The sequence below is a fragment of the Panulirus ornatus genome, chromosome 8, assembly GCF_036320965.1.
Source record: "Panulirus ornatus isolate Po-2019 chromosome 8, ASM3632096v1, whole genome shotgun sequence".
Taxonomy (NCBI): Eukaryota; Metazoa; Arthropoda; class Malacostraca; order Decapoda; family Palinuridae; genus Panulirus; species Panulirus ornatus.
In genome coordinates this window covers 35183731-35210239 of record NC_092231.1, presented here as the reverse complement: position 1 = coordinate 35210239, position 26509 = coordinate 35183731, and the positions used below count along the sequence as shown (strand labels likewise).

Genomic DNA, 26509 nt, shown 5'->3' with positions numbered 1-26509 from the left:
GCAAATATCGGTATGTTTGAAGGACCAGTGGTTCCGACAATTGTATATGGTTGCTACAGATAGAGTTGTGCGGAGGAGGGTGGATGTGCTGGAAATGAGATTTTTGAGGACAATATGTGGTGTGAGGTGGTTTGATCGAGTAAGTAATGAAACGGTAAGAGAGATGTGTGGCAATAAAAAGAGTGTGCTTGAGAGAGCAAGAGGGTGTTTTGAAATGGTTTGGTCACATAGAGAGAATGAGTGAGGAAAGATTGACAAAGAGAATATATGTGTCAGAGGTGGAGTGAACGAGAAGTGGGAGACCAAATTGGAGGTGGAAAGATGGAGTGAAAAGGATTTTGAGTGGTCGGGACCTGAACATGCAGGAGGGTAAAAGACGTGCAAGGAATAAAGTAAATTGGAACGATGTGGTATACCGGGGTCGACGTGCTGTCAACGGATTGAACCAGGGCATGTGAAGCGACTGGGGTAAACCATGGAAAGATTTATGGGGCCTGGATGTGGAAAGGGAGCTGTGGTTTCGGTGCATTATACATGACAGCTAGAATTGAGTGTAAACTAATGTGGCCTTTGCTCTCTTTTCCTAGTGCTACCTTGCACACATGCGGGGGGAGGGGGGTTATCATTTCATGTGTGGCGGGATGGCGACGGGAATGAATAAGGGCAGACAGTATGAATTATGCACATAGGTATATATGTATATGTCTGTGTGTGTATATATATGTATACGTTGAGATTTGTAGGTATGTATATGTGCGTGTGTGGACGTGTATGTATATGCATGAGTATGTGGGTGGGTTGTACCATTCTTTTGTCTGTTTCCTTGCGTTACCTCGCTAACGCGGGAGACAGCGATAAATCATTGTAAATATTGTATTAATATTGATATTGTTAGGTTGTTGACTAAATCTACATTGTTCAAGATATTAGAATTTGATACCTTACCCACTAAAGGTCTTAGAAAAGAAACTAACCATTTTGAGAATTTATATGTGATAGAGCCTACTGAACTCACAATAGGTCTTGCTGAAAAATTCTGTTTATGTGTTTTGATAAGTCCATACATATATGGCAATGAAGGGAACGAAGATGACAAACTTTTGATAAGAGAACCATTACCTTTCAACAACAACTTCATTTCTTTATTGAAATGGCAATTAACTGTTTCTAAGGAATTCTTACTAAGTTTAGAATATGTTGTGTCATCATCTAAAAGATCATTCATTTCAGATAAATAGTTACTTTTGTCTAAAATCACAACAGTGTTAGCCTTATCTGCTTTAGTGATATGAATATCCTTGTCTTTTTTAAGGTGTTAATAGCTCTTATAAATCTTTTAGAGCAATTAGATTCAACCGGTTTTGACAAACTGGCGTACACTAAACCCTTACAGATATCTATTTCATCATTAGTGAAATTACTGTATTTCTCTAAATTTCAAAAAGACTTTGTAACATCAACACAGGTGGCTTCTCTGTTAGAGCACACAAAACTTAATCCATAACCTAATGCACACAAGGAATCCTTATCTAGTTGTTTATTAGACAGGTTTATCACAAAAGAAGGGTTTGTGTTCTTAGTCCAGTCGCTGTTTTTGATAGGATGGTCCAACTTACAATTCAGTGTCAACATGACAGAGTTAAATTATTATCATATCAATCTATTTTCCTTAGGGCATTACGTATTTACAGTCCAGAGTTCATTGACGATGAGCTTGAGAGGACATATTCTATTGGATCTAAGTTAAAGTACCCTCGATCTTTCATTGATAAATCCCTTGTTAGCAAAGAAATCCTTTAATAGAGTTGAGCTTAAACCTCCCATTGACACCAAGAATCTTTTAGTTCTCCCTTTTAAAAATAATTTTACTTTACTTCCCATGTTGCTTAAATCCTTTAATGTAAATGTTGCCTCCAACGACAATAATACTACAAGAAATATCTTAATCAGATATTCACCAGAAAATTCCCCTGGATGCATCTATAAAGTGCCATGTGGAAATTGTGATAAATATATGTTGGGCAGGCAGAGCGGTAAAGATCATTCTGTTAGACTTAAGGAACATGAATATAGTATAAGAAAAGGACAAGAATCAAATGCATTGCTTAATCACGTTAAAAACTATGATCATTGTATTGACTGGAGTGATGCCATCTCAGTTATTAAGTCTAACTGTATTACCACGTGAAATATCATTGAATCTTCTATTATCAAATACACAAAGAATTATAATCTTGATATTGGTGATGGTCTATACAAATTAGATAACTTTATTGTTGATAAAATTTGAATAATGATAAGTTTATGAACGCTACTTGTCTGTCTTGGACAATCGCATGTTTACCAAATGGCGCCCTAGCTTCGTCTATTAGATGTATATAAACTGACTGTTATATTTCTCCGTTGTGTCTCCCCTGATGATGTGATTATTACACGAAAGTGCACTTGGTACCTTATCATGTTTCACTTTCCCCGTGGACTCATAGGAATATCTTGATCACGCGCAAAATTGTGATCCTTTCCAATATATATATATATATATATATATATATATATATATATATATATATATATATATATATATATATATATATATATATATATATATATATATATATATATATATATATATATATATTCATTAACATTATCATTATTATTTTGCTTTGTCGCTGTCTCCCGCGTTTGCGAGGTAGCGCAAGGAAACAGACGAAAGAAATGGCCCAACACACCCCCATACACATGTATATGCATACACGTCCACACACGCAAATATACATACCTATACATCTCAATGTACACATATATATACACACACAGACACATACATATATACCCATGCACACAATTCACACTGTCTGCCTTTATTCATTTCCATCGCCACCTCGCCACACATGGAATACCATCCCCCTCCCCCCTCATGTGTGCGAGGTAGCGCTAGGAAAAGACAACAAAGGCCCCATTCGTTCACACTCAGTCTCTAGCTGTCATGCAATAATGCCCGAAACCACAGCTCCCTTTCCACATCCAGGTCCCACACAACTTTCCATGGTTTACCCAAGACGCTTCACATGCCCTGATTCAATCCACTGACAGCACGTCAACCCCGGTATACCACATCGATCCAATTCACTCTATTCCTTGCCCGCCTTTCACCCTCCTGCATGTTCAAGCCCCGATCACTCAAAATCTTTTTCACTCCATCTTTCCACCTCCAATTTGGTCTCCTACTTCTCCTCGTTCCCTCCACCTCCGACATATATATCCTCTTGGTCAATCTTTCCTCACTCATTCTTTCCATGTGCCCAAACCATTTCAAAACACCCTCTTCTGCTCTCTCAACCACCCTCTTCTTATTTCCACACATCTCTCTTACCCTTACGTTACTTACTCGATCAAACCACCTCACACCACACATTGTCCTCAAACATCTCATTTCCAGCAAATCCACCCTCCTGCGCACCACTCTATCCATAGCCCACGCCTCTCAACCATACAACATTGTTGGAACCACTATTCCTTCAAACATACCCATTTTTGCTTTCCGAGATAATGTTCTCGACTTCCACACATTCTTCAAGCTCCCAGGATTTTCGCCCCCTCCCCCACCCTATGATTCACTTCCGCTTCCATGGTTCCATCCGCTGCCAGATCCACTCCCAGATATCTAAAACACTTTACATCCTCCAGTTTTCCTCCATTCAAACTTACCTCCCAATTGACTTGACCCTCAACCCTACTGTACCTAATAACCTTGCTCTCATTCACATTTACTCTTAACTTTCTTCTTCCACACACTTTACCAAACTCAGTCACCAGCTTCTGCAGTTTCTCACATGAATCAGCCACCAGCGCTGTATCATCAGCGAACAACAACTGACTCACTTCCCAAGCTCTCTCATCCCCAACAGACTTCATACTTGCCCCTCTTTCCAAAACTCTTGCATTCACCTCCCTAACAACCCCATCCATAAACAAATTAAACAACCATGGAGACATCACACACCCCTGCCGCAAACCTACATTCACTGAGAACCAATCACTTTCCTCTCTTCCTACACGTACACATGCCTTACATCCTCGATAAAAACTTTTCACTGCTTCTAACAACTTGCCTCCCACACCATATATTCTTAATACCTTCCACAGAGCATCTCTATCAACTCTATCATATGCCTTCTCCAGATCCATAAATGCTACATACAAATCCATCCATACAAAATATTATATATTTAATATATAGATATATATTATTTATATTATATATTTATTTTTTATATTATATATTTTTATATATATATATATATATATATATTCATAGAACTCCGCGTTGTACGGTCAGGTCGGTTTAAAACGCTTTCGCTGGCTATGTGTTTAGTTTCGGTAACATCCGATAGACCCCCTTGCTCACCATTGTGAGACGAAGGGGATTTGAGTACTTAGGTATTTCGAATAGTGTTTCTATTATACAGTCCCTTAGCCTAGCGAGTCGCATGCCTTGCCTCTTGCCCAAGGGGGGACCCAGGTTCGATCCTGGCTGATGGAGATGTGTTGTTCTATGAGGTGCGCGTTCATAAAACACTTTATTCGTATTTATAAACCTCCGCGTTTTTACAGTCAGGTTCGGTTTAACGCTTTCAGCTGGCTATGTGTTTGTTCGGTAATCAACGATAGACCCCGTTGCACCATTGTGAGGACGAAGGGTATTCGAGTACTTAGTATTTCGCTATAGTTGTTTTATTATACAGTCCCTTTGCCTAGCGGTTACATGCCTGCTCTTACACAAGGGGACCCAGTTTAATCCTGGCTGATGGATGGAGCTTTGTATGTTTCAAGAAAGGTGCGGTTATATACACTTTAATTCGTGCTATATGTGAGGGATGTAAACCAAGATGTCAAAAAAAGGAGAGATAGGTAGTATGTTTGGAGGAAAGGAACCTTGGATTTTTGGTCTGGTGAAACGAAGCTCAAGGGTAATGGGGTAAGAGTAGTGGTTTGGGAATTGTCTGGGGAGTAAAGTCCAGGGGTTAGTGAGAGGGACTAAGAGCAAGGGAAGGAGTAGCAATATCCTGAAAAAAAGGAGTTTGTGGGGGTATGTGATAGAATGTAAGAAGTAAATTTCTCGATTGAAATGGTTTAAATGGAAAGTTGATGGAGAGAGGTGGGTGATTATTGGTGCATATGCACCGGGCCGATGAGAGAAAGATATGAGAGGCAAAGTGTTTTGGGAGCAGCTGAAGGAGTGTGTTAGTGGTTTTGATGCACGAGACCGGGGTATAGTGTCGGGTGATTTGAATGCAAAGGTGAGTAATGTGGCAGTTGAGGGAATAATTGGTATACATGGGGTGTTCAGTGTTGTAAATGGAAATGGTGAAGAGCTTGTAGATTTATGTGCTGAAAAAGGACTGATGATTGGGAATACCTGGTTTAAAAAGCGAGATATACATAAGTATACTTATGTAAGTAGGAGAGATGGCCAGAGAGCGTTATTGGATTACGTGTTAATTGACAGGCGCGCGAAAGAGAGACTTTTGGATGTTAATGTGCTGAGAGGTGCAACTGGAGGGATGTCTGATCATTATCTTGTGGAGGCTAAGGTGAAGATTTGTATGGGTTTTCAGAAAAGAAGAGTGAATGTTGGGGTGAAGAGGGTGGTGAGAGTAAGTGAGCTTGGGAAGGAGACTTGTGTGAGGAAGTACCAGGAGAGACTGAGTACAGAATGGAAAAAGGTGAGAACAATGGAAGTAAGGGGAGTGGGGGAGGAATGGGATGTATTTAGGGAATCAGTGATGGATTGCGCAAAAGATGCTTGTGGCATGAGAAGAGTGGGAGGTGGGTTGATTAGAAAGGGTAGTGAGTGGTGGGATGAAGAAGTAAGAGTATTAGTGAAAGAGAAGAGAGAGGCATTTGGACGATTTTTGCAGGGAAAAAATGAAATTGAGTGGGAGACGTATAAAAGAAAGAGACAGGAGGTCAAGAGAAAGGTGCAAGAGGTGAAAAAAAGGGCAAATGAGAGTTGGGGTGAGAGAGTATCATTAAATTTTAGGGAGAATAAAAAGATGTTCTGGAAGGAGGTAAATAAAGTGCGTAAGACAAGGGAGCAAATGGGAACTTCAGTGAAGGGCGCAAATGGGGAGGTGATAACAAGTAGTGGTGATGTGAGAAGGAGATGGAGTGAGTATTTTGAAGGTTTGTTGAATGTGTTTGATGATAGAGTGGCAGATATAGGGTGTTTTGGTCGAGGTGGTGTGCAAAGTGAGAGGGTTAGGGAAAATGAGTTGGTAAACAGAGAAGAGGTAGTAAAAGCTTTGCGGAAGATGAAAGCCGGCAAGGCAGCAGGTTTGGATGGTATTGCAGTGGAATTTATTAAAAAAGGGGTGACTGTATTGTTGACTGGTTGGTAAGGTTATTTAATGTATGTATGACTCATGGTGAGGTGCCTGAGGATTGGCGGAATGCGTGCATAGTGCCATTGTACAAAGGCAAAGGGGATAAGAGTGAGTGCTCAAATTACAGAGGTATAAGTTTGTTGAGTATTCCTGGCAAATTATATGGGAGGGTATTGATTGAGAGGGTGAAGGCATGTACAGAGCATCAGATTGGGGAAGAGCAGTGTGGTTTCAGAAGTGGTAGAGGATGTGTGGATCAGGTGTTTGCTTTGAAGAATGTATGTGAGAAATACTTAGAAAAGCAAATGGATTTGTATGTAGCATTTATGGATCTGGAGAAGTCATATGATAGAGTTGATAGAGATGCTCTGTGGAAGGTATTAAGAATATATGGTGTGGGAGGCAAGTTGTTAGAAGCAGTGAAAAGTTTTTATCGAGGATGTAAGGCATGTGTACGTGTAGGAAGAGAGGAAAGTGATTGGTTCTCAGTGAATGTAGGTTTGCGGCAGGGGTGTGTGATGTCTCCATGGTTGTTTAATTTGTTTATGGATGGGGTTGTTAGGGAGGTGAATGCAAGAGTTTTGGAAAGAGGGGCAAGTATGAAGTCTGTTGGGGATGAGAGAGCTTGGGAAGTGAGTCAGTTGTTGTTCGCTGATGATACAGCGCTGGTGGCTGATTCATGTGAGAAACTGCAGAAGCTGGTGACTGAGTTTGGTAAAGTGTGTGAAAGAAGAAAGTTAAGAGTAAATGTGAATAAGAGCAAGGTTATTAGGTACAGTAGGGTTGAGGGTCAATTCAATTGGGAGGTGAGTTTGAATGGAGAAAAACTGGAGGAAGTGAAGTGTTTTAGATATCTGGGAGTGGATCTGGCAGCGGATGGAACCATGGAAGCGGAAGTGGATCATAGGGTGGGGGAGGGGGCGAAAATTCTGGGAGCCTTGAAGAATGTGTGGAAGTCGAGAACATTATCTCGGAAAGCAAAAATGGGTATGTTTGAAGGAATAGTGGTTCCAACAATGTTGTATGGTTGCGAGGCGTGGGACTATGGATAGAGTTGTGCGCAGGAGGATGGATGTGCTGGAAATGAGATGTTTGAGGACAATGTGTGGTGTGAGGTGGTTTGATCGAGTAAGTAACGTAAGGGTAAGAGAGATGTGTGGAAATAAAAAGAGCGTGGTTGAGAGAGCAGAAGAGGGTGTTTTGAAATGGTTTGGTCACATGGAGAGAATGAGTGAGGAAAGATTGACCAAGAGGATATATGTGTCGGAGGTGGAGGGAACGAGGAGAAGAGGGAGACCAAATTGGAGGTGGAAAGATGGAGTGAAAAAGATTTTGTGTGATCGGGGCCTGAACATGCAGGAGGGTGAAAGGAGGGCAAAGAATAGAGTGAATTGGAGCGATGTGGTATACCGGGGTTGACGTGCTGTCAGTGGATTGAATCAAGGCTTGTGTATGGGGGTGGGTTGCGCCATTTCTTTCGTCTGTTTCCTTGCGCTACCTCGCAAACGCGGGAGACAGCGACAAAGCAAAAAAAAAAATATATATATATATATATATATATATATATATATATATATATATATATATATATATATATATATATATATATATATATATATATGATACGCCTAGACCCTTTATCTTTCTACCTATCTCAAGATCTACCCATGACTTTCTTTGTCGTTCCTTGCACCTCGATCCCCTACCTTCCTCCCTACCTTAACCTCATACTTGTGGCTGCAGGCCAGCAGTATCGACGGGCGTCAAAACAGCGCCGCCATAGAGGTGGAGGTGGTGGAGGGAGATCCGCCCACACTGATGTCTGGCTGCTCCCCGCCATGGTTCTGCAGACAGATTCAGGGCGCCCAGCTCGTCAACCCTGCCAAGCTCATTATCCAGAGTGGCTGTGAGGTGCAGGTGAGCCACTGTGGTGACTTTGAGGTACAGGTGAGCCACTGTGGTGACTGTGAGGTGAGTATGCTAGTGAATATCTGGTGATTTGTGACTGTCAGGTGAAGATAAATGGCTGTATGGGTAACGATGAGGCGAAGCTTAGACTTTAAGGGACGAGGGTTAGTAAAAGAAGAGGTGTATGGCTTTCATGTAAGACTTTCTTTGCATTATGGAAAAGTTAAGCGTTTCTTGAGCAGCTAAATATCTGCCAAAATTGACGACAACTGCCTTACGTTTTATGCTTCTCAGGATGGAGAAGAACTCATTGGTGAAGACGGATGTGGAGAGGTTCCTCTGGAGTACGTGTGGAAGGTCTTCGGCATCAAGCCCTCTGGCGGTACGCAAGTGCTCGACATCACTAATGTAACCATAGGTATGTGAGTCGTGCATAAATACGTCACCAGGTTGGGCACAGAATGTGAAGATATTATTACTCTGTTTATCATCTATGTTGATAACCTGGCTTACCCTATATTACGGCAAGGGTAATATTTGGCACGAAGCTCGATGTAAGACCAAGAATATATCTGCATTTTTGCAACTATATGACATGAGTGTGACCTGCTTCCTGATTTATATGAGATTCTAGATGAAAATAAATGGCGAACTTTGCATTTATGTTGTGAGATCCTTTGTGATAAGGACACAAAATCGTCGCTTGATTCATATAGATATTTGAAAATTGCCTCCTGGGAAACAGGCAATTACAAATTCAAGGAGACAGTCAAGGAAAATATATCTGAAATGATATGACAAATGAGCAGATGAATTACTGATATCATTGATGTTTCTAGATCTGCTGAAGATTACAGTCACTCACCTTACCTACATGATTCCCCACCAAGGCATTCTATCACATTAACTCAACTCGAAGCAGCAATAGAGCGAGCAGAGTTACCCTTAGAGCTCTGTGTAGACAAGGAACACATTCTCACAAGTTCTCAAAGATAAAACAGGAATTTTTCTCTATCAATATAAGTCAGCACATCCAGACCCCTCAGTTGACAATCATTTTCTTATCTATTCTCTCATCTTAACTGTTGGCTAAACTTTGCTAACAGAAAATATTCAGATTTCTCAGTAACTTAGAATCTGCAGATCTTTATAGATCTGCTCAATATTTTCCATTTTTTTTTTCTGAATTATCTTTTCAACTTCTGATTCCTCACAAAGGTGTTTTCATTCCCTACTGGAGCCAGTCTGACGTCACCAAAGCCAGTGTTTGTAAAGAAAAAACGCTAACTTAGCACATGCCGCTCGTTGCTGATTATGCGCCCCTTTGTAGCAGCGTTTATGTATTTATCAGTGTTGGATAAAGTCTCCCGAACAGTCAAGAAAAATTATTCTTTAGTATCCAGTGAACATTACACTTTCCCCTCTTATTCTTTTCTCTTGTTTACACGGTTCAGGAGCCAAGCAAAATAAGTTAGCACTCCTCGATGACTTCTGGAAGGGGTACGGCTCAAGCTACCCTCTGTTTGCTGTAGAAGTTACTGCTCGGCGTCCAGGGGACCCAGCTCAAGGTAAGTCATTCTGGATGATGTCATATTCTTTTTGTATTCCATATCGGGCTGTTGCTTTTGACTTTACTGGTAGAGGTTTAGAAAGACGGCGTTATTTGCGTACGTCCAGTCTCTAGATTCATCTATAATGTACGAGGCCTGAACTAGGCCTTATGTATCTTTCCAGTGTTAAATCTGATCACTTTATAAATACCTGCTCAATCCATTCATAGTCCACCCTTCAGACTTCTCCTATGTATATCAAATACATCATAAAGTACGTAAGATGTGACATACTAGACAATTTAGGAAGGGTTTGGAAGCCAGGATACAATAAAAGAGATTTAGTCTTGGTTTTGAGCATGAATATTCGCTCATGCACGAGACGACAACTCTCCTCTCGACTGGGACAGAGCTTCTGAAATATGTCCTTGTGAATCTCTTGTGGCTAGCAACGTAAGTAAATCGAACGTGATTGAACAAAGTGAACTAATGTTAGCTGTGGTTTATATGAATTATATCTAATCATTTCAAATAGTTATCAGTCGTTCTAGGCCTGTTGTTTGACATGCTCCCTCGTACCTTGATATGTTCCAAGGGAAGCCAAGGGTGTTCCAAGGATCAGGTCAGACCTCAAGGATATTGGTACATCTATGTAGCTCCCTTGCTCTCATTCCTGAAGATGTTATCTTCATGCTTCATTTTTTCCCGGTGTTGACCTACATATACTATATGTATATATACATATCAAAAGTTAGCGCTACACATTTATCTCAGTGTCATCACCATATACATATGTGTCATTGTCTCCTTCATGTTTGAGCCACGTATCCGCCTCAGGTATGGCTCTCCAGCGCCTCCAAGTCAACATGGCTCCAGTAGGAGGGTCGTGCACCGCCGAGGTCGTGGATGGTAAGGAGGAGGGGGAAGAGGAGGAAGTAGAGGAGAAGGAGGCTGGAGCTACAGACAGGATGATGGAGGTCGTGCCCAACCTGGTGGTCACAGCCCTCGTCGACAAAGTCCTCTGCAACTGCACCGGGTGGGAGGATCCCGAAGGCTTTGAGATACCCAAATACACCTTCTTCGGTGGGTCAACAGATCTGGATTGTTCGTTGCCTCGCGTGTGTAATATTCTGTTATGGTCTGTGTAGGGAGAGAGTTCTACACTCGTGGGGTAGAATGTCTCAAACTTTTTCTTTTTTAATCATGTCTAACCATCAGGATGTGCCAGCGCGTACCGCTCACCGCAGGAAAATTTAAAGTTGAAAATAAAGAATTTGTATGCGTGTGTGTGTGTGTGTGTGTGTGTGTGTGTGTGTGTTTGTGGGTGTGGTGTGGCTGTGTGTGTGTGTGTGTGCGTGTGAGGTGTGTGTGTGTGTGTGTGTGTGTGTGTGTGTGTGTGTGTGTGTGGTTGTTTACAAACGTACACATGTACCAGTAAGATTAATGGAACTACTAATGATCTAGCTTGTAATACACATTCATGACTGTATTCTGTTGAAATGTGGTCTCCTAATCAAACACGTGCCAGCAAGGAACAGAAGAATGAAATATACATTGAAAGTACTTTCAGAGAATTTGATTATTGCTGCCTTTACATCGGCCGCCCAGACCCCTGTATATCACTAGACGCTCTCGTCTTTCTCTGACACACTCACCTTGGTTATGGCTGCCTTCGCATTCGATTATCTTGGAGACCCGGACTTCTACAAGGGCGTTATATTCAGTGAGAGCATGTATGGCCATAGAATAATCATCTGGAACACTTGATGAAAGTGTTCAACTCATTTCGATTTCAATTTTACGTTGTAGGCCTTAATGACATTGGTAATTGATTGGTCTAAAGCCCAAATAACCAGCCAACTGGGAATCTTCATCATTGTTTATAACGCTCTTAGTAGGTTATAAACTTTAATCATCTGTAGAGAAAGACATGACTAACTCTCAGCTCCTGTGAAAGATCTTCACTACGATCTTTAAAACTTGCCATAAGCTCTCCCTGTCGGCTATCACTGTGCTTATCAAACAGGCATTGTGAATTGATGTTTATCCCTACAATCCAGCTTGAACCTTAAACCCCTCACTCATTTTGCTATGGCTCCTCACACACGCTGCGTAAGTTCACTTATTTGGGTCACTTGCCTCTATCACCACTGGGTAATTCTACGATCCTTCGTTCTTCAGTTCTTGTTTGTCTCTCTTCCAGCAATGACAGCTAAAGGTGAGAAGATGACCTTAACCTTTGGCCCGAGAAGCACTGGTCGAGTTGTGTTGCCGCATGCTAACGTGTCTCTGTGGGCTGCAGTCAGTGACCTTATGGATGCCGAGACGCTTTTCCACATAGCCAATGTTCAGACCCAACTGCCCACAAAGGCAGCCTTCGACGAGTACATGTCCAGGTACCCGTGTTGGAATGTTAATAAATACTTGTTTTTGCGTTCAGTTTTCACCCATTGCTATCAGGTTGCAAACAATGAGCTAATGTTAGCTTATGGACGGTGAAATAAGAGGCTGAATACTGCCTCATTATGCCCAGTAATTAGCTAATATAGCATCGAGAACTGTTAAGTGAATTAGTTCCTTTCAAGACCCCTAGAGAGGATAGTATGTCACCTTTGTCACTAAGGAGGACGTGAGATCATTTTATACAAGATGGGAACATCTGACTCATACATGGCAGAAAAGTGTAAGCAAAAGTCCTCTATTAAGTATTCTTTAAACATTCTGAACATGCTGAATCTCGTAGAAACTCATATAATGTAATCACTAGTATCATCATGCAATAATGTACGTATACATATAATGTAATGCATTAGTAATAAGAGCGAACGTGTCGAACAAATGTTATAAACAAAATTACCAATAAAGTTTGTGGTCTTTACTGCTTCCTATGGTTTACATGGAAATGAATCACCAAATACATAAGAATCTCTGAGTCTAGATAGGTTTCTGCTTTGATTATGTATGTCTCTTATTCATTGTTTGAGAGTTATATAACAGTGAGACTCAGGCAGTTCACGTAGAGAGAAGCCTGCAGACTTCATAATTCCTCATGTATTCTCAGACAACTTACTCTGATCCACAACTGCTCCTTCTCTACTGCCAGAAATGAGCTGACCAAAGCTATGGGTTCGCGGAACCAGGCCAAAGTGGACATGTTACTCCGGGCTCAGAAGTCAATGAGGGGAACTGCATTCTCTTTTGAAGAAACTTACGATGGTAAGAAATAAAGTAGCACTCAACAGATTCTTAATACCTCAAAAAATCTTCTTGAAAATGCATGATAATATTTTGATATCTAAAGCACTTTTTCGTTTGTTTTGGTTCTTAATCAGTAGTGAAAATATACCGGATGAAGGAAGATTGGATGTAGGGAGACTGGGGAATGTTACTAAAGTCAGATGGGATCCTCACCATTAGAATATCATGGCTTCAGAATCAGAGTGGACAAGATGCCAAATAGAGAGATCTTGTCAGAAGGTCATTCATTGAGATATGTAAACTCGTCTCTTGGCCGCATGCAGATATATATCATGACTATATGAAGGTGTACGATTTCATTAGTTCATCATCCAAGACCATGTTCTACACATAGTATCTTGCTAGGCGTGTCTATATTATGAGGAGAAAAGATAGTCCGGTTATCAGTTTTCTCTTATTCTTCTTATGTGATAATCAGAATTAATGATGATAAGTCATCATTGTATTCCAAGCCATATCATCTTGTTCATGAGAGAAGCCATGATATTCACAATGGTATGAATGACAGAAAAATATATAGTAGGGAAAAATGACAAGTTTGCCATGAAACGACATTCTGGTTCCATTTGCACCATCGTATTCTGGTGATGTGTGGAGGCTGATGCATAGGACGCCTTTCCTTGTTCTCCAAGTCTTGTAATAACATTGGCAAAATTCAGTAGTACGATCGTGTAACCTCAAGCTTTTTCCTCTCCTGCAGAAGGATCAGTAGAGTACTCGGACGAGGACATGAGGCAGACTCTCGAGGCAAATGTGAATATGCTGGCGACTGTCGACAGGTTCTCGACCACGTCCATGGACGAGGTCATTCAGGTAGGTATGTACGGTAGCATCCTACCGCATCACGTCAAGACCGCCTTCATAAAGGGGGACAAATCAACGAAAATAATTCAAATATACAAAACTGATTTACTCATGATTTCCTCTGTTTGTTGCATCAAATCTAACAATTGTTCTGTCTTGAATATATAATGATCACATACGCAGTATCCTAGTTCTGAATATGATGTTTAACATGTGTGTTTGAAGGTTTCGCTTTAATCTACATTGAAAGATAAACTTGAAGAGTAAAGACATTCGTGTACGGAGATTCTCTCGTGAAGCGAGTGAAGTTTTCATGAAGTTCCTCAGTTACCAAGGCAGGAGAGGCACGGAAATCAAGACTGAAAGTGCGGAAATGCTATGAATAAAAGACTTGATATGAAGTTTCTAGAAGCGTTATGAATGTGTCTCTAACTTTGTCATCCAGGTTGTTCTAATTAAGTGGGTTGATGACCCACGTACCCCTACAGTAGAGTACTGTAGATGTCATTTTGCTGTGTATAGTATATGTGAGGGAACTTGACGGGAAGTGAGAACAGTGTTGGAAACAGTGGAATCATTCCACCACTATGTGTCCCACTTAGATCTTGCCAGTTTGAACTCTGGAGGTTTATTTTTACCGTAACTCGTAGTTGCTGAAAAGATCCATCCATATTCCAAGTTCGTGTCGGTAGAAGGACTTTCCTTACAATGCCTGACGAAAGATTTTCCATATTGAGTGCAGTTCGTAAATGCTGGATCTGATAACAGCTTCGCCATTAAACCAGTTCCCGTCCTAAGAATTCATTGAAACAATTATTTTGCAAATTTTTTTTATTCATTTTTACACGATTAACTTGAACGACGTAAAAATGAACAATATCTGATACAGAATACTGTAGTGAATATTACAGGAATATTCTTCATTAGAAGTCATATCTCTGCTACACTTCAAGAGTGTCGGTTGTAGATACGTAGAAAATCTGGCCACAGATATACACTATATAGGTTCTCGATCGTCATATAACAATAATCACACACATACAGACAGACAGACAGACAGACAGACAGACAGACAGACAGACACACACACACACACACACACACACACACACACACACACACGCACGCACGCCTTCACTATCCATCGTCAATAATGTATAAAGTTACGCTCATGCCTCCTCATCCTTGGTTTCAATGTATGATAATGAATAATGATGAAACACGTGAAGGCAAGTTCTCTCCTCATATTGCCTCGCAGGTGAACAACATCCTGAGTGTGATAGCCGACCCACTGCCGAAGGAGACCCAAGGCCTGGCGGTGGATATGTTGGTGGCGCTGTCTGAAGCAGCGGACAAGGAGGCTCCCCTCTCCCTGCAGAAGGACTTTGCGAGTGGAGCGTTGAGCACTGCAGTCAACATCGTGAAGGTGAGGAGTAACTTGATAATTCAACATTGATGGATGTCTTAAGGTGAATAATACAGTTGAGTCTTCTGCAGGTCTTCTTTTTATATATATATAGGTTAAATTAAGTCTCTATACTCACAAAGATTGCCAAAACTGCCTTCATTGTATCTCTTATCTTTGGGTCTTTGGGATAGTTTAAGAAAATCTGCTTTGTTGCTGGAGAGAATACTTTTTTCCCCCACGTATTCAGGAAGCACGAACTGATACCTTCCTGACACGGGTGTCCTTCAGGACGCGAGGCGGTTCAGCTGGAACAAAGTCAGGTAGCTTCAGAGGCAGAAAACCAACCGTGTCTAACCTTCAATGACCATATCTTTCTCCAGATGGTACATTCGAGGACAACACCTGAAGACCAGACAGGGTAGGAAGGGAGAGTAGATCTTTGGATATCATAATCCTAGCTTAATGTAAAGAAGAAGAACAAAACCGATATGAAATAAGGATTTCCCGAAAGGCAACGCCTTTGGCTGAATGTGGAATAGCTGACTAGGCTGTGTCCCGGGGGTTGAATGAGAAGCATAAGGCTGAGTGGAAATATAAGTATCAGCCTGGAACTATGTATGACAAAAGGCGCCTACAAGATGGGATTAAACCATATTATAATGAGAAGTAGTAAAACTCTGACCTGCTTCACAATCTGGAGGCTGACCAGAAAGGGGGGCTGGTGTAGGAGTGAACAGATGAATAGATTCCATTGATCTAGTTTTCGAGGAAAAGGGATCCACTCTCAGAGGATCTGGATATAGAGTTTTCAAGAACTTGAGAGGACAGTCAGTGATCGAATAGTAGATGAACCTGAAAGGAACCTCAGTAAAACACGAGATGACCTTAATTTCAAGTTTCTTCAGCATTCTTCTCGAACTGATTGAGATCTGAACAACTTGTCTCCCTAAGACGTTCAATTCCTTGGAATAAAAAAGCCCAAACAGAGAATTCTTGTCTGATTATCATGGTAGAATATCCTTTACCTGAAACGCCAACAGACTTTAGCAAAAAGATGAACAGTTAACGTTAGCACCGTGAGAGGACGGTAGAGTATCAGCCACCGTAGAAACTAGTCCAGATATCCTCATTGTAGCGGAGTAGAATGTTGCGGAGCCACGAGTGTTTTCTTTAACTCTACAAGGAGATTAAGGTCCTCTTGAGCAGACTGTGGATAATGTGGCCCTTGCCTGTGGCTATTGGCTTAGTGGGTGATGTCCACGTCAGCACCATTGAAAGCCACCAGGAGCCAACGAAAGACATCAAGAATCAGTGAAAAGCATTAGAAGCCATTGATCTGCTCAAGTGGATAAGATCATATCTGTCCTGCTGTTCTGAGCTTATCAATAGAAATGACACTGGTCTGAAGCTGGTCTTCCCTAATGAGGAGAAGAGGCTTCTGAGTGTAGAAACCTAACAGGTAACTTTAAACCCTTGAAGAAGGTGTGTAACTATTGAAATATGTGATTCTTCGTGAATTATGGTATTCAGGGGAATACGCAAAGCAAGTTGCATCAAATCCGCGAATGACATTATTTGCACCTCATCAACTATATGATATCTGTGTCTTCTACTCCTACCACACTAATCCAGGAATTTCTGTTCTCTTCCACTGACACAACAACCCTCATTATAACGCAATGGTCTGCTGCAGTTGGAATTCATTTCTCAAGGTTGGCGAGACTTAAAATTGCTCCTACAATCTCTTTCCTTTGGAGAACACTGAAGAAAAGGAGCAAAATTCGATGACTGTAAGAACGTCATCTCAACATGTTCTGAGTTTTTCAAAGATCTAATCGTTGAAAAGTGAGGCGGAGGAGAAGCCAGAGGAGCAAGCAATTGAACAGGTTTACAACTGCCACTCGAATGAGGAGAGAAGTTCCTTAAGGTATAGAATCCAAGGATCGTTGAAATGGATGGCATAGAGTTCTAGTCATATCTTGTGTGGGTGAGACTGTTTGAGTTCTATTGGGTGATTTTGCATGCAGTGTCTTAGGGAGCCTAGGGTGTAAAGCCTTCACAGCCTTGCAGCAAGGGTGCACAGCATTGCTGAAAGAGACGGGAAGAACTATGTAGGGATGCCATGGATGCTGTGCAGATTTTGGAAGCTTTAACAAGGTATAATACCTTTACCGAACCCATTAAGCACATCAATATGATCACTGGGTATGATGAGGTGACATTTGACCTATACTTTAAGGGGTCAGGTCAAGGCCTAGGCCACCATACCCGAGGATTATTCCCACAAACTCAAAGGGATGATGTTTCAAAAGGTCTATCTTAAATATTTTTCTATTTCGCAGGTCTTCAGCAGCGTTTTAAGCTTTGATTATTATTTTTGTGATCATCTCACAGTTCTTCTTGGTTTACCTTTCATCTACATAAATATTGAGAACAGTTAACCACTTGGATAATTACATGAATTTTCATATGTTGTATTTTAGGGCGTACAGATATGCAAATGATTTTTCAGGGTGTTAACAGAAACGTGAAGTCAAATGCCTCGATATCAGACGACGAAGAAGACTTTGAAGCGTTCATGAGGAGGAGAAGAAGAAGGAGGAGGAGGAAAAGAATGGCTGTGAACGAGACTTTAGAACTGGAGGAAGAGGAGCTTTCATATGAGCCAAGTGAAGATGAAGTGGATGCTAATGAAAAGGTTTGATGATCGATATCTTACTGCATGGATTCCCTGCACCTACCAGAAGGTCAGGGGCCTTTGTGTATATTCCACGAATGGTCGTATGTATAGAGCAATTGGGATGAAACATTATACGTTTGCATGAATTAACTCCAGCTTGCACAATGAGTTGCCATTATCTCTTGTTCTGCCCTTCTACTTGAGTTCAAGTTCTTTACCTTTCATTTCTTTGATTTTTATTTTGTCGCTGTCTCCCGCGTTAGCGAGGTAGCACAAAGAAACAGGCGAAAGAATGGCCCATTCCACCCACATACATATGTATATACATAAACGCCCAAACACGCACATATACAGACCTATACATTTCAACCTATACATGCATATACATACAGAGACATATACATGTATACATATGTACATATTCATACATGCTGCCTTCATCCATTCTCGCCGCCACCCCGCCACACATGAAATGGCATCCCCCTCCCAGCGTGCGCGCGAGGTAGCGTTAGGAAGAGACAACAAAGGCCAAATTCGTTCACACTCCGTCTCTAGCTGTCATGTGTGATGCACCGAAACCACCGCTCCCTCTCCGCATCCAGGCCCCACAAAACTTTCCATGGCTTATCCCAGACGCTTCACATGCCCTGGTTCAATCCATTGACAGCACGTCGATCCCAGTATACTACATCGTTCCAATTCACTCCTTACACGCCTTTCACCCTCCTATATGTTCAGGCCCCGATCGCTCAAAATCATTTTCCCTCCATCATACCACCTCCAATTTGGTCTCCCACTTCTCGTTCCCTCCACCTCTGACATATATATATATATATATATATCCTCTTTGTCAATCTTTCCTCACTCATTCTCTCCATGTGACCAAACCATTTCAAAACACCCTCTTCTGATCTCTCAACCACACTCTTTTTATTGCCACACATCTCTCTTACCCTTTCATTACTTACTCGATCAAACCACCTCACACAACATACTGTTTTCAAGCATCTCATTTTCAACACATCCACCCTCCTCCACACAGCCACATAACATTGTTGGAACAACTATTCCTCCAAATATACCCATTTTTGCCTCTCCGAGATAACGTTCTTACCTTCCACACATTCTTCAACGCTCCCAGAACCCTCGCCACCTCCCCGACCCTGTGACTCACTTGAGCATCCATGGGTCCATCCGCTGCCAAATCCACTCCCTGATACCTATAGCACTTCACTTCCTCCAGTTTTTCTCCATTTAAACTTACCTCCCAGTAGACTTGATCCTCAACCCTACTGAACCTAATAACATTGCTCTTATTCACATTTACTCTCAGCTTTCTTCTTTCACACACTTTACCAAACTCACTCACCAACTTCTGTAGTTTCTCACCCGAGTTAGCCACCAGCGCTATATCGTCATCGAACAACAACTGACTCACTTCCCAAGCCCTCTCATCCACAACAGACTGCATACCTGCCCCTCTCTCCAAAAGTCTTACATTCACCGCCCTAACAACCCCATCCATAAACAAATTAAATAGCCATTTAGACATCACGCACCCCTACCGGACACCGACATTCATTGGGAACCAATCACCTTCCTCTCTTAAAATTCGTACATATGCCTTACATCCTCGATAAAAACTTTTCACTGCTTCTAGCAACTTACCTCCCACACCATATACTCATAATACCTTCGACAAAGCATCTCTATCAACTCTATCATATGCCTCTCCAGATCCATAAATACTACATACAAATCCATCTGTTTTTCAAAGTATTTCTCATATCCATTCTTCAAAGCAAATGCTTGATCCACACATCCTCTACCACTTTTGAAACCACGCTGCTCTTCTCCAGTCTGATGCTCTGTACATGCCTTGACCCTCTTAATCAATCCCATATGATTCCCTAGGAATACTCAACAGACTTATACCTCTGTAATCTGAACACTCACCTTCATCACCTTCGCCTTTGTACAGAGGGAACTATGCATGCATTCCGCCAATCCTCAGACACTTCACTATGAACCATACATACCAACCAGTCAACAACACAGTCACACCCTTTTGTAATAAATTCCACAACAATGCCATCCAAACCCGCCACCTTGCCAGATTTCATTTTCCGCAAAGCTTTCACTACCTCTTCTCTGTTTACCAAATTATTCTCACTGAGCCACTCACTTCGCACACCACCTCGACTAAAACACCCTATATCTCCCAATCTATCATGAAACACATTCAACAAAAGCTTCAAAATACTCACTCCATCTCCCTTGTACTTCACCACTACTTGTTATGACCTCCCCATTTGCTCCGTACACTAATGTTCCCATTTGTTCTCTTGTCTTACGCATTTTATTTACCTCCTTCCAAAACATCTTTTTATTCTTCCTAATATTTGATGATACTCTCACCCCAACTCTCATTTGTCCTCTTTTTCACTTCATCCTCCTTTCTCTTGGCCTTTTGCCACTTTCTTTTATACGTCTTCCAGTCATTTGTACTATTTCCACTCAAAAATCGTCCAAATGCCTCTCTCTTCTCTTTCAGTAACAATCTTACTACTCCATCCCACCACTCACTACCCTTACTAATCTGCCCACCTCATACCTTTCTCATGGCACAGGTATCTTTTGCGTAAGCCATTACCGCTTCCCTAAATGCATCCCATTCTTTTCCGATACCCCTTACGTCATTTGCTCTCACTTTTTTCCATTCTTCACTTAATCTCTCCTGGTACTTCCTCACACAAGTCTCCTTTCCAAGCTCAATTACTCGCACCACTATCTTCACCTCAACATTCTCTCTTCTTTCTCTACATATCTTCACCCTCGCCTCCATAAGATAATGATCGGACATACCTTCAGTTGCCCCTCTCAGCACAATAACATCCAAAAGTATATTTTTCACGCGCCTATCAATTAACACGTAATCCAATAACATTCTCTGGCCATCTCTCTTGCTTACATACGTTTCCTTGTGTATATGTCTCTTTTTTAACCAGGTATTCCCAGTCACCAGTCCTTTTTCAGCACACAAATCTACAAGCTCTTCACCATTTCCATTTACAACACTGAACACCCCATGTACATCAATGATACAATCAACAGTCACATTACTAACCTTTGCATTCAAATGACCCAACCCTATAACCTGGACTCGTGCATCAAAGCTGCTGGCACACTCACTCAGCTGCTCCAAAACATTTGCCTCTCATGATCTTTCTTTTCATGACCAGGTGTATGGCACCAATAATCACCCATCTCTCTCCATCCACTTTCAGTTTTACCCATATCAATCTAGAGTTTACTTTATTACACTCCATCACATACTCCCGCAACTTCTACTTCAGGAGTAGTGCCATTACTTCCTTTGCTCTTGTCCTCTCACCAACCCCTGACTTAACTCTCAAGACATTCCCAAACAACTCTTCCCCTTTACCCTTGAGCTTCGTTTCACTCAGAGCCAAAACATCCAGGTTCCTTTCCTCAACATATTATCTATTTCTCATTTTTTCTCATCTTGGTTATATTCACTCACATCTAGACACCCAAATCTGAAAAAGTTTAAATACAAGGAGGGGAGGGTTTCTAGTCCCCTGCTCCCTTACCCTTTAGTCATCTTCTACGACACGCGGAGAATGCGTGGGAAGTAAGCTCATCGATCTGGACGAGGCTCGAGATGCGGTTGCTCAAGATTTTATGGAGCAAACAGACTATGGCACAAGAGATGGCAATTGGCCTATAGTCCTTGGGTTCGGTAGGGTTAGGTACCTTGGGTATTAGCACCGTTCTGTTTGTCTTCAGTGGTTCCGGCAATGGAGACGTAGCTAGCCACAGGTTAAACATTTTAGCCAGAACCCTCGGAAGAATGGACTTCAGTAACCGAGTCGACAGTCAATCAGGACCAGGGGCAGATGTTCGGGTGGCTTTGAGGTGGTGTGCTACCTCACCTGCGGTGACAACCTCTGCTAGTTGTCCACATACTGAGTCGCATTTCATTTTCTACAGTAAATTTGATGGAAGGTACTAAATTGTTAATTAAGGGGAGAAATATTTGTAAATTTTCATCTGTTGCCTACCTCTTTTTTTTTATACATCTCCCAGTCTTTCCATTAATTCCCTGAAAAATCGTCCAAATGCGTCTCTCTTCTCTTTCATAATATCTTACTTCTTCTTTCCTCCCACTCACTCCCCTTTCTAATCCGCCCACCTCACACGCTCAAAACACTCTCCCTTTGCTCTCTCAACCCGCTCTTTTATTACCACACATTTCTCTTACCCCTTTTATTACTTACTCGATCAACCCCCTACAAACCCCATTTGTCCTCAAACATTCTTTTCCAGACATTCAACCTCCTCCGCATAACCCCTTTTGCTCAAGGGCCCCTCCCATATAAAATTGTTTTGGAAAACCCCTATTCCTTCAAACGTATCCATTTTTCTTTCCAAGATAAAGTTCTCGGAAATTTTCACACATTTTTCAATGCTTCCAGAAATTTGCCCCCTTCCCCCACCCTATGATTCAACTTCCGCTTCCATGGTTCCATCCGCTGCTAAATCCACTCCCAGATATCTAAAACACTCCACTTCCTCTAGTTTTTCTCCATTCAAACTTACCTCCCAATTGACTTGTCCCTCAACCTTACTGTACTTAATAACCTTGCTCTTATTCGCATTTACTCTCAGCATTCTTCTTTCACACACTTTACCAAACTCAGTCACCAGCTTCTGCAGTTTCTCACCGGAATCAGCTCGCAGCGCTGTATCATCAGCGAAAAACAACTGACACTTCCCAAGCTCTCTCATCCACAACAGGCTGCATACTTGCCCCTCTTTCCAAAACTCTTGCATTCACCTCCCTAACAACCCCATCCATAAACAAATTAAACAACCACGGAGACATCACGCATCCCTGCCGCAAACCAGCATTCACTCAGAACCAATCATTTTCCTCTCTTCCTACAAGTACACATGCCTTATATCCTCTATAAAAACTTTTCACTGCTTTTAACAACTTAACTCCTATAACATATATTCTTAATACCTTCCACAGAGCATCTCTATCAACTCTATCATATACCTTTTCCAGATCCATAAATGCTAAATACAAATCCATTTGCTTTTCTAAGTATTTCAATCTTCAAAGCAAACAGCTGATCCACACATACTCTACCACTTCTGAAACCACACTGCTCTTCCCCAATCTGATGCACTGTACATGCCTTCACCCTCTCAGTCAATACCCTCCCATATAATTTCCCAGGAATAATCAACAAACTTATACCTCTGTAATTTGAGCACTCACTTTTATCCCCTTTGCCTTTGTAAAATGGCACTATGCAAGCATTCCGCCAGTCCTCAAGCACCTCACCATAAGTCATATATACAATAAATAACCTTACCAACCAGTAACAATACAGTCATCCCCATTTTTAACAGATTCCACTGCAATATCATCCAAACACTTTGCCTTGCCGGCTTTCATCTTCCGAAAAGCTTTTACTACCTCTTCTCTGTTTACCAAATCATTCTCCCTAACCCTCTCACTCTGCACACCACCTCGACCAAAACACCCTATATCTGCCACTCTATCATCAAACACATTCAACAAACCTTCAAAATACTTACTCCATCTCCTTCTCACATCACCACTATTTGTTATCATCTCCCCTCCCCATTAGCACCCTTCACTGATGTCCCCATTTGTTCCTTTGTCTTACACACTGTGTTTACCTCCTTCTAAAACATCTTTTTCTTCTCCCTAAAATTTAACGATGCTCTCTCACACCAACTCTCATTTGCCCTCTTTTTCACCTCTTGCACCTTTCTCTTGACCTCCTACATCTCCCAGTCATTAGCATTATTTCTCTGCAAAAATAGTCCAAATGCCTCTCTCTTCTCTTTTACTCATAATCTTACTTCTTTATCCCACCACTCACTACTCTTTCTAATCTGCCCACTTCCCACGCTTCTTATGCCGCAAGAATCTTTTGCACAAGCCATCACTGCTTCCCTAAATACATCACATTTCTCCCCCACACCCCTTACGTCCTTTGTTCTCACCTTTCTCCATTCTGCACTCAGTCTCTCCTGGTACTTCCTCACACAAGTCTCCTTTCCAAGCTCACTTACTCTCACCACTCTCTTCACCCTAACATTCTCTCTTCTTTTCTGAAAACCCTCTACAAATCTTCACCTTCGCCTCCACAAGATAGTAATTTGACATCCCTCTAGTTGCACCTCTCAGCACATTAACATCTAAATGTCTCTTCCACGCGCCTATCTGTTAACACGTAATCCAATATCGCTCTCTGGCCATCTCTCCTACTTACACACGTATACTTATGTATATCTCTCTTTTTAAACCAGGTATTCCCAACATCAGTCCTTTTTCAGCACATAAATCTACAAGCTCTTCACCATTTCCATTTACAACACTGAACACCCCATGTACACCAATTATTCCCTCAACTGCCACATTACTCACCTTTGCATTTAAATCACCCATCACTATAACCCGGTCTCGTGCATCAAAACCACTAACACACTCACTCAGCTGCTCCCAAAACACTTGCCTCTCATGATCTTTCTTCTCATGCCCAGGTGCATATGCACCAATAATCACTCATCTATCTCCATCCACTTTCAGTTTTACTCATATCAATCTAGAGTTTAATTTCTTACACTCTACCACATACTCCCACCACTCCTGTTTCAGGAGTAGTGCTACTCCTTCCCTTGCTGTTGCCCTCTCACTAACCCCTGACTTTACTCCCAAGAGGCTTCCCAAACCTCTCTTCCTCTTTACCCTTGAGCTTCATTTCACTCAGAGCCAAAACATCCAGGTTCCTTTCCTCAAACATACTATCTATCCCTCCTTTTTTCTCATCTTGGTTACATCCACACACATTTAGACACCCCAATCTGAGCCTTCGAGGAGGATGAGCACTCCCCGCGTGACTCTTTTTTCTGTTCCCCCTTTTAGAAATTAAAATACAAGGAGGGGACGGTTTCTATCCCCCGCTACCGTCCCCTATAGTCGCCTTGTCCGACACGTGAGGAATGCGTGGGAAGTATTCTTTCTCCCGTATCCCCATGCATATACATACATATACATGTACAGACATATACATATATACAATGTACATATTCAAATATGTTACCTTCATCCATTCCACCGCCAACACGCCACGCATGAAATGGCACCCTTCCTACCCCCCGCGTGCTTGCTAGGTAGCGCTAGGAAAAGAGAACAAACTCCACATTCATTCACACTCAGTCTCTAGCTGCTATGTGTAATGCACCGAAACCACAGCTCTCCTTTTACATCCCTGCCCTACAAAACTTTCCATGGTTCACTCCAGATACCCCACATCCCCCGGCTCAATCCACTGACAGCACGGCAACCCCGGCATACCAAATCATTCCAATTCACTCAATTCCTTCCACGCCCTTCACCCTCTTGCATGTTCAGGCCCTGACCGCTTAAAATCTCCTCCAACTTGGCCCCCACTTTTGTTCGCTCCCTCCACCTCCGACACACATATCCTCTTTGTCAATCTCTCCCCAATCATTTTCTCCATGGGCCCAAACCATGTCAATACACCCTCTTCTGCTCTCTCAACCACACTCATTTTATTACCACACATCTCTCTTACCCTTTCGTTACTTACTCGATCAAACCACCTCACACCACATATTGTCCTCAAACATCTCATTTCCAACACATCCACCCTTTTCCGCACAACCCATCTATAGCCCGTGCATCACAATTTTATAACATTGTTGGAACCACTATTCCTTCAAATATGCCCGTTTTTGTTTTCCGATTTAACATTCTCATCTTCCACAAATTCTTCAATGCTCTCAGAACCTTCGCCGCCTCCAACCTTGTGACTCACTTCCACTCCCATGGTCCCATCCGCTGCCAGATCCACTCCCATATATCTAGAACACTTCACGTCCTCCAGTTTTTCTCCATTCAAACTTCCATCCCAATTTACTTGTCTTTAAACCCCACTGAAGCTAAATACCTTGCTCTTATTCACATTTACTCTCAGCTTCCTTCTTTCACACACTTTACCAAACTCAGTCACCAACTTCTGCAGCTTCTCACCCGAAACAACCACCAGCGCTGTATCATCAGCGAACAACAAGTGACTCATTTCCCAAGCTCTCTCATCCACAACAGACTGCATACTTGCCCCTTTCTCGAAAACTCTTGCATTCACCTCCCTAACAACCCCTTCCATAGACAAATTAAACAACCATGAAGACATCACGCACCCCTGCCGCAAACCGAATTGTCATTTTCCTATTAGGAGCGATCATAGCCTAGCAGTAGCGCTCCTGCCTGTTGCAAAGGGGTACCGGGTTCAATCCTGGCTGTTGGAAGTTTATATGTTCTATGAAGGTGCGCGTTCATATGCACTTTGTTCATATTCATATACCTCAGCGTTGCACAGATAGGTTTGGTAAAATGCTATCTGTTGGCTTTGTGAACCTG

General features: G+C 41.9%; 1 protein-coding gene across 1 annotated transcript in view; it reads left to right on the top strand.

The window, feature by feature from the left end:
• LOC139749898 (uncharacterized) overlaps nucleotides 1-26509 on the top strand; it is a 321502-nt gene that overhangs the window by 179557 nt on the left and 115436 nt on the right. Inside the window, exons 26-34 of the mRNA XM_071664295.1 lie at nucleotides 8133-8306; nucleotides 8592-8715; nucleotides 9752-9865; nucleotides 10685-10930; nucleotides 12051-12243; nucleotides 12951-13063; nucleotides 13806-13918; nucleotides 15168-15335; nucleotides 17830-18015. Coding sequence (XP_071520396.1) covers nucleotides 8133-8306; nucleotides 8592-8715; nucleotides 9752-9865; nucleotides 10685-10930; nucleotides 12051-12243; nucleotides 12951-13063; nucleotides 13806-13918; nucleotides 15168-15335; nucleotides 17830-18015 — 1431 coding nt within the window. The remainder of the gene's footprint in view (nucleotides 1-8132; nucleotides 8307-8591; nucleotides 8716-9751; nucleotides 9866-10684; nucleotides 10931-12050; nucleotides 12244-12950; nucleotides 13064-13805; nucleotides 13919-15167; nucleotides 15336-17829; nucleotides 18016-26509) is intronic.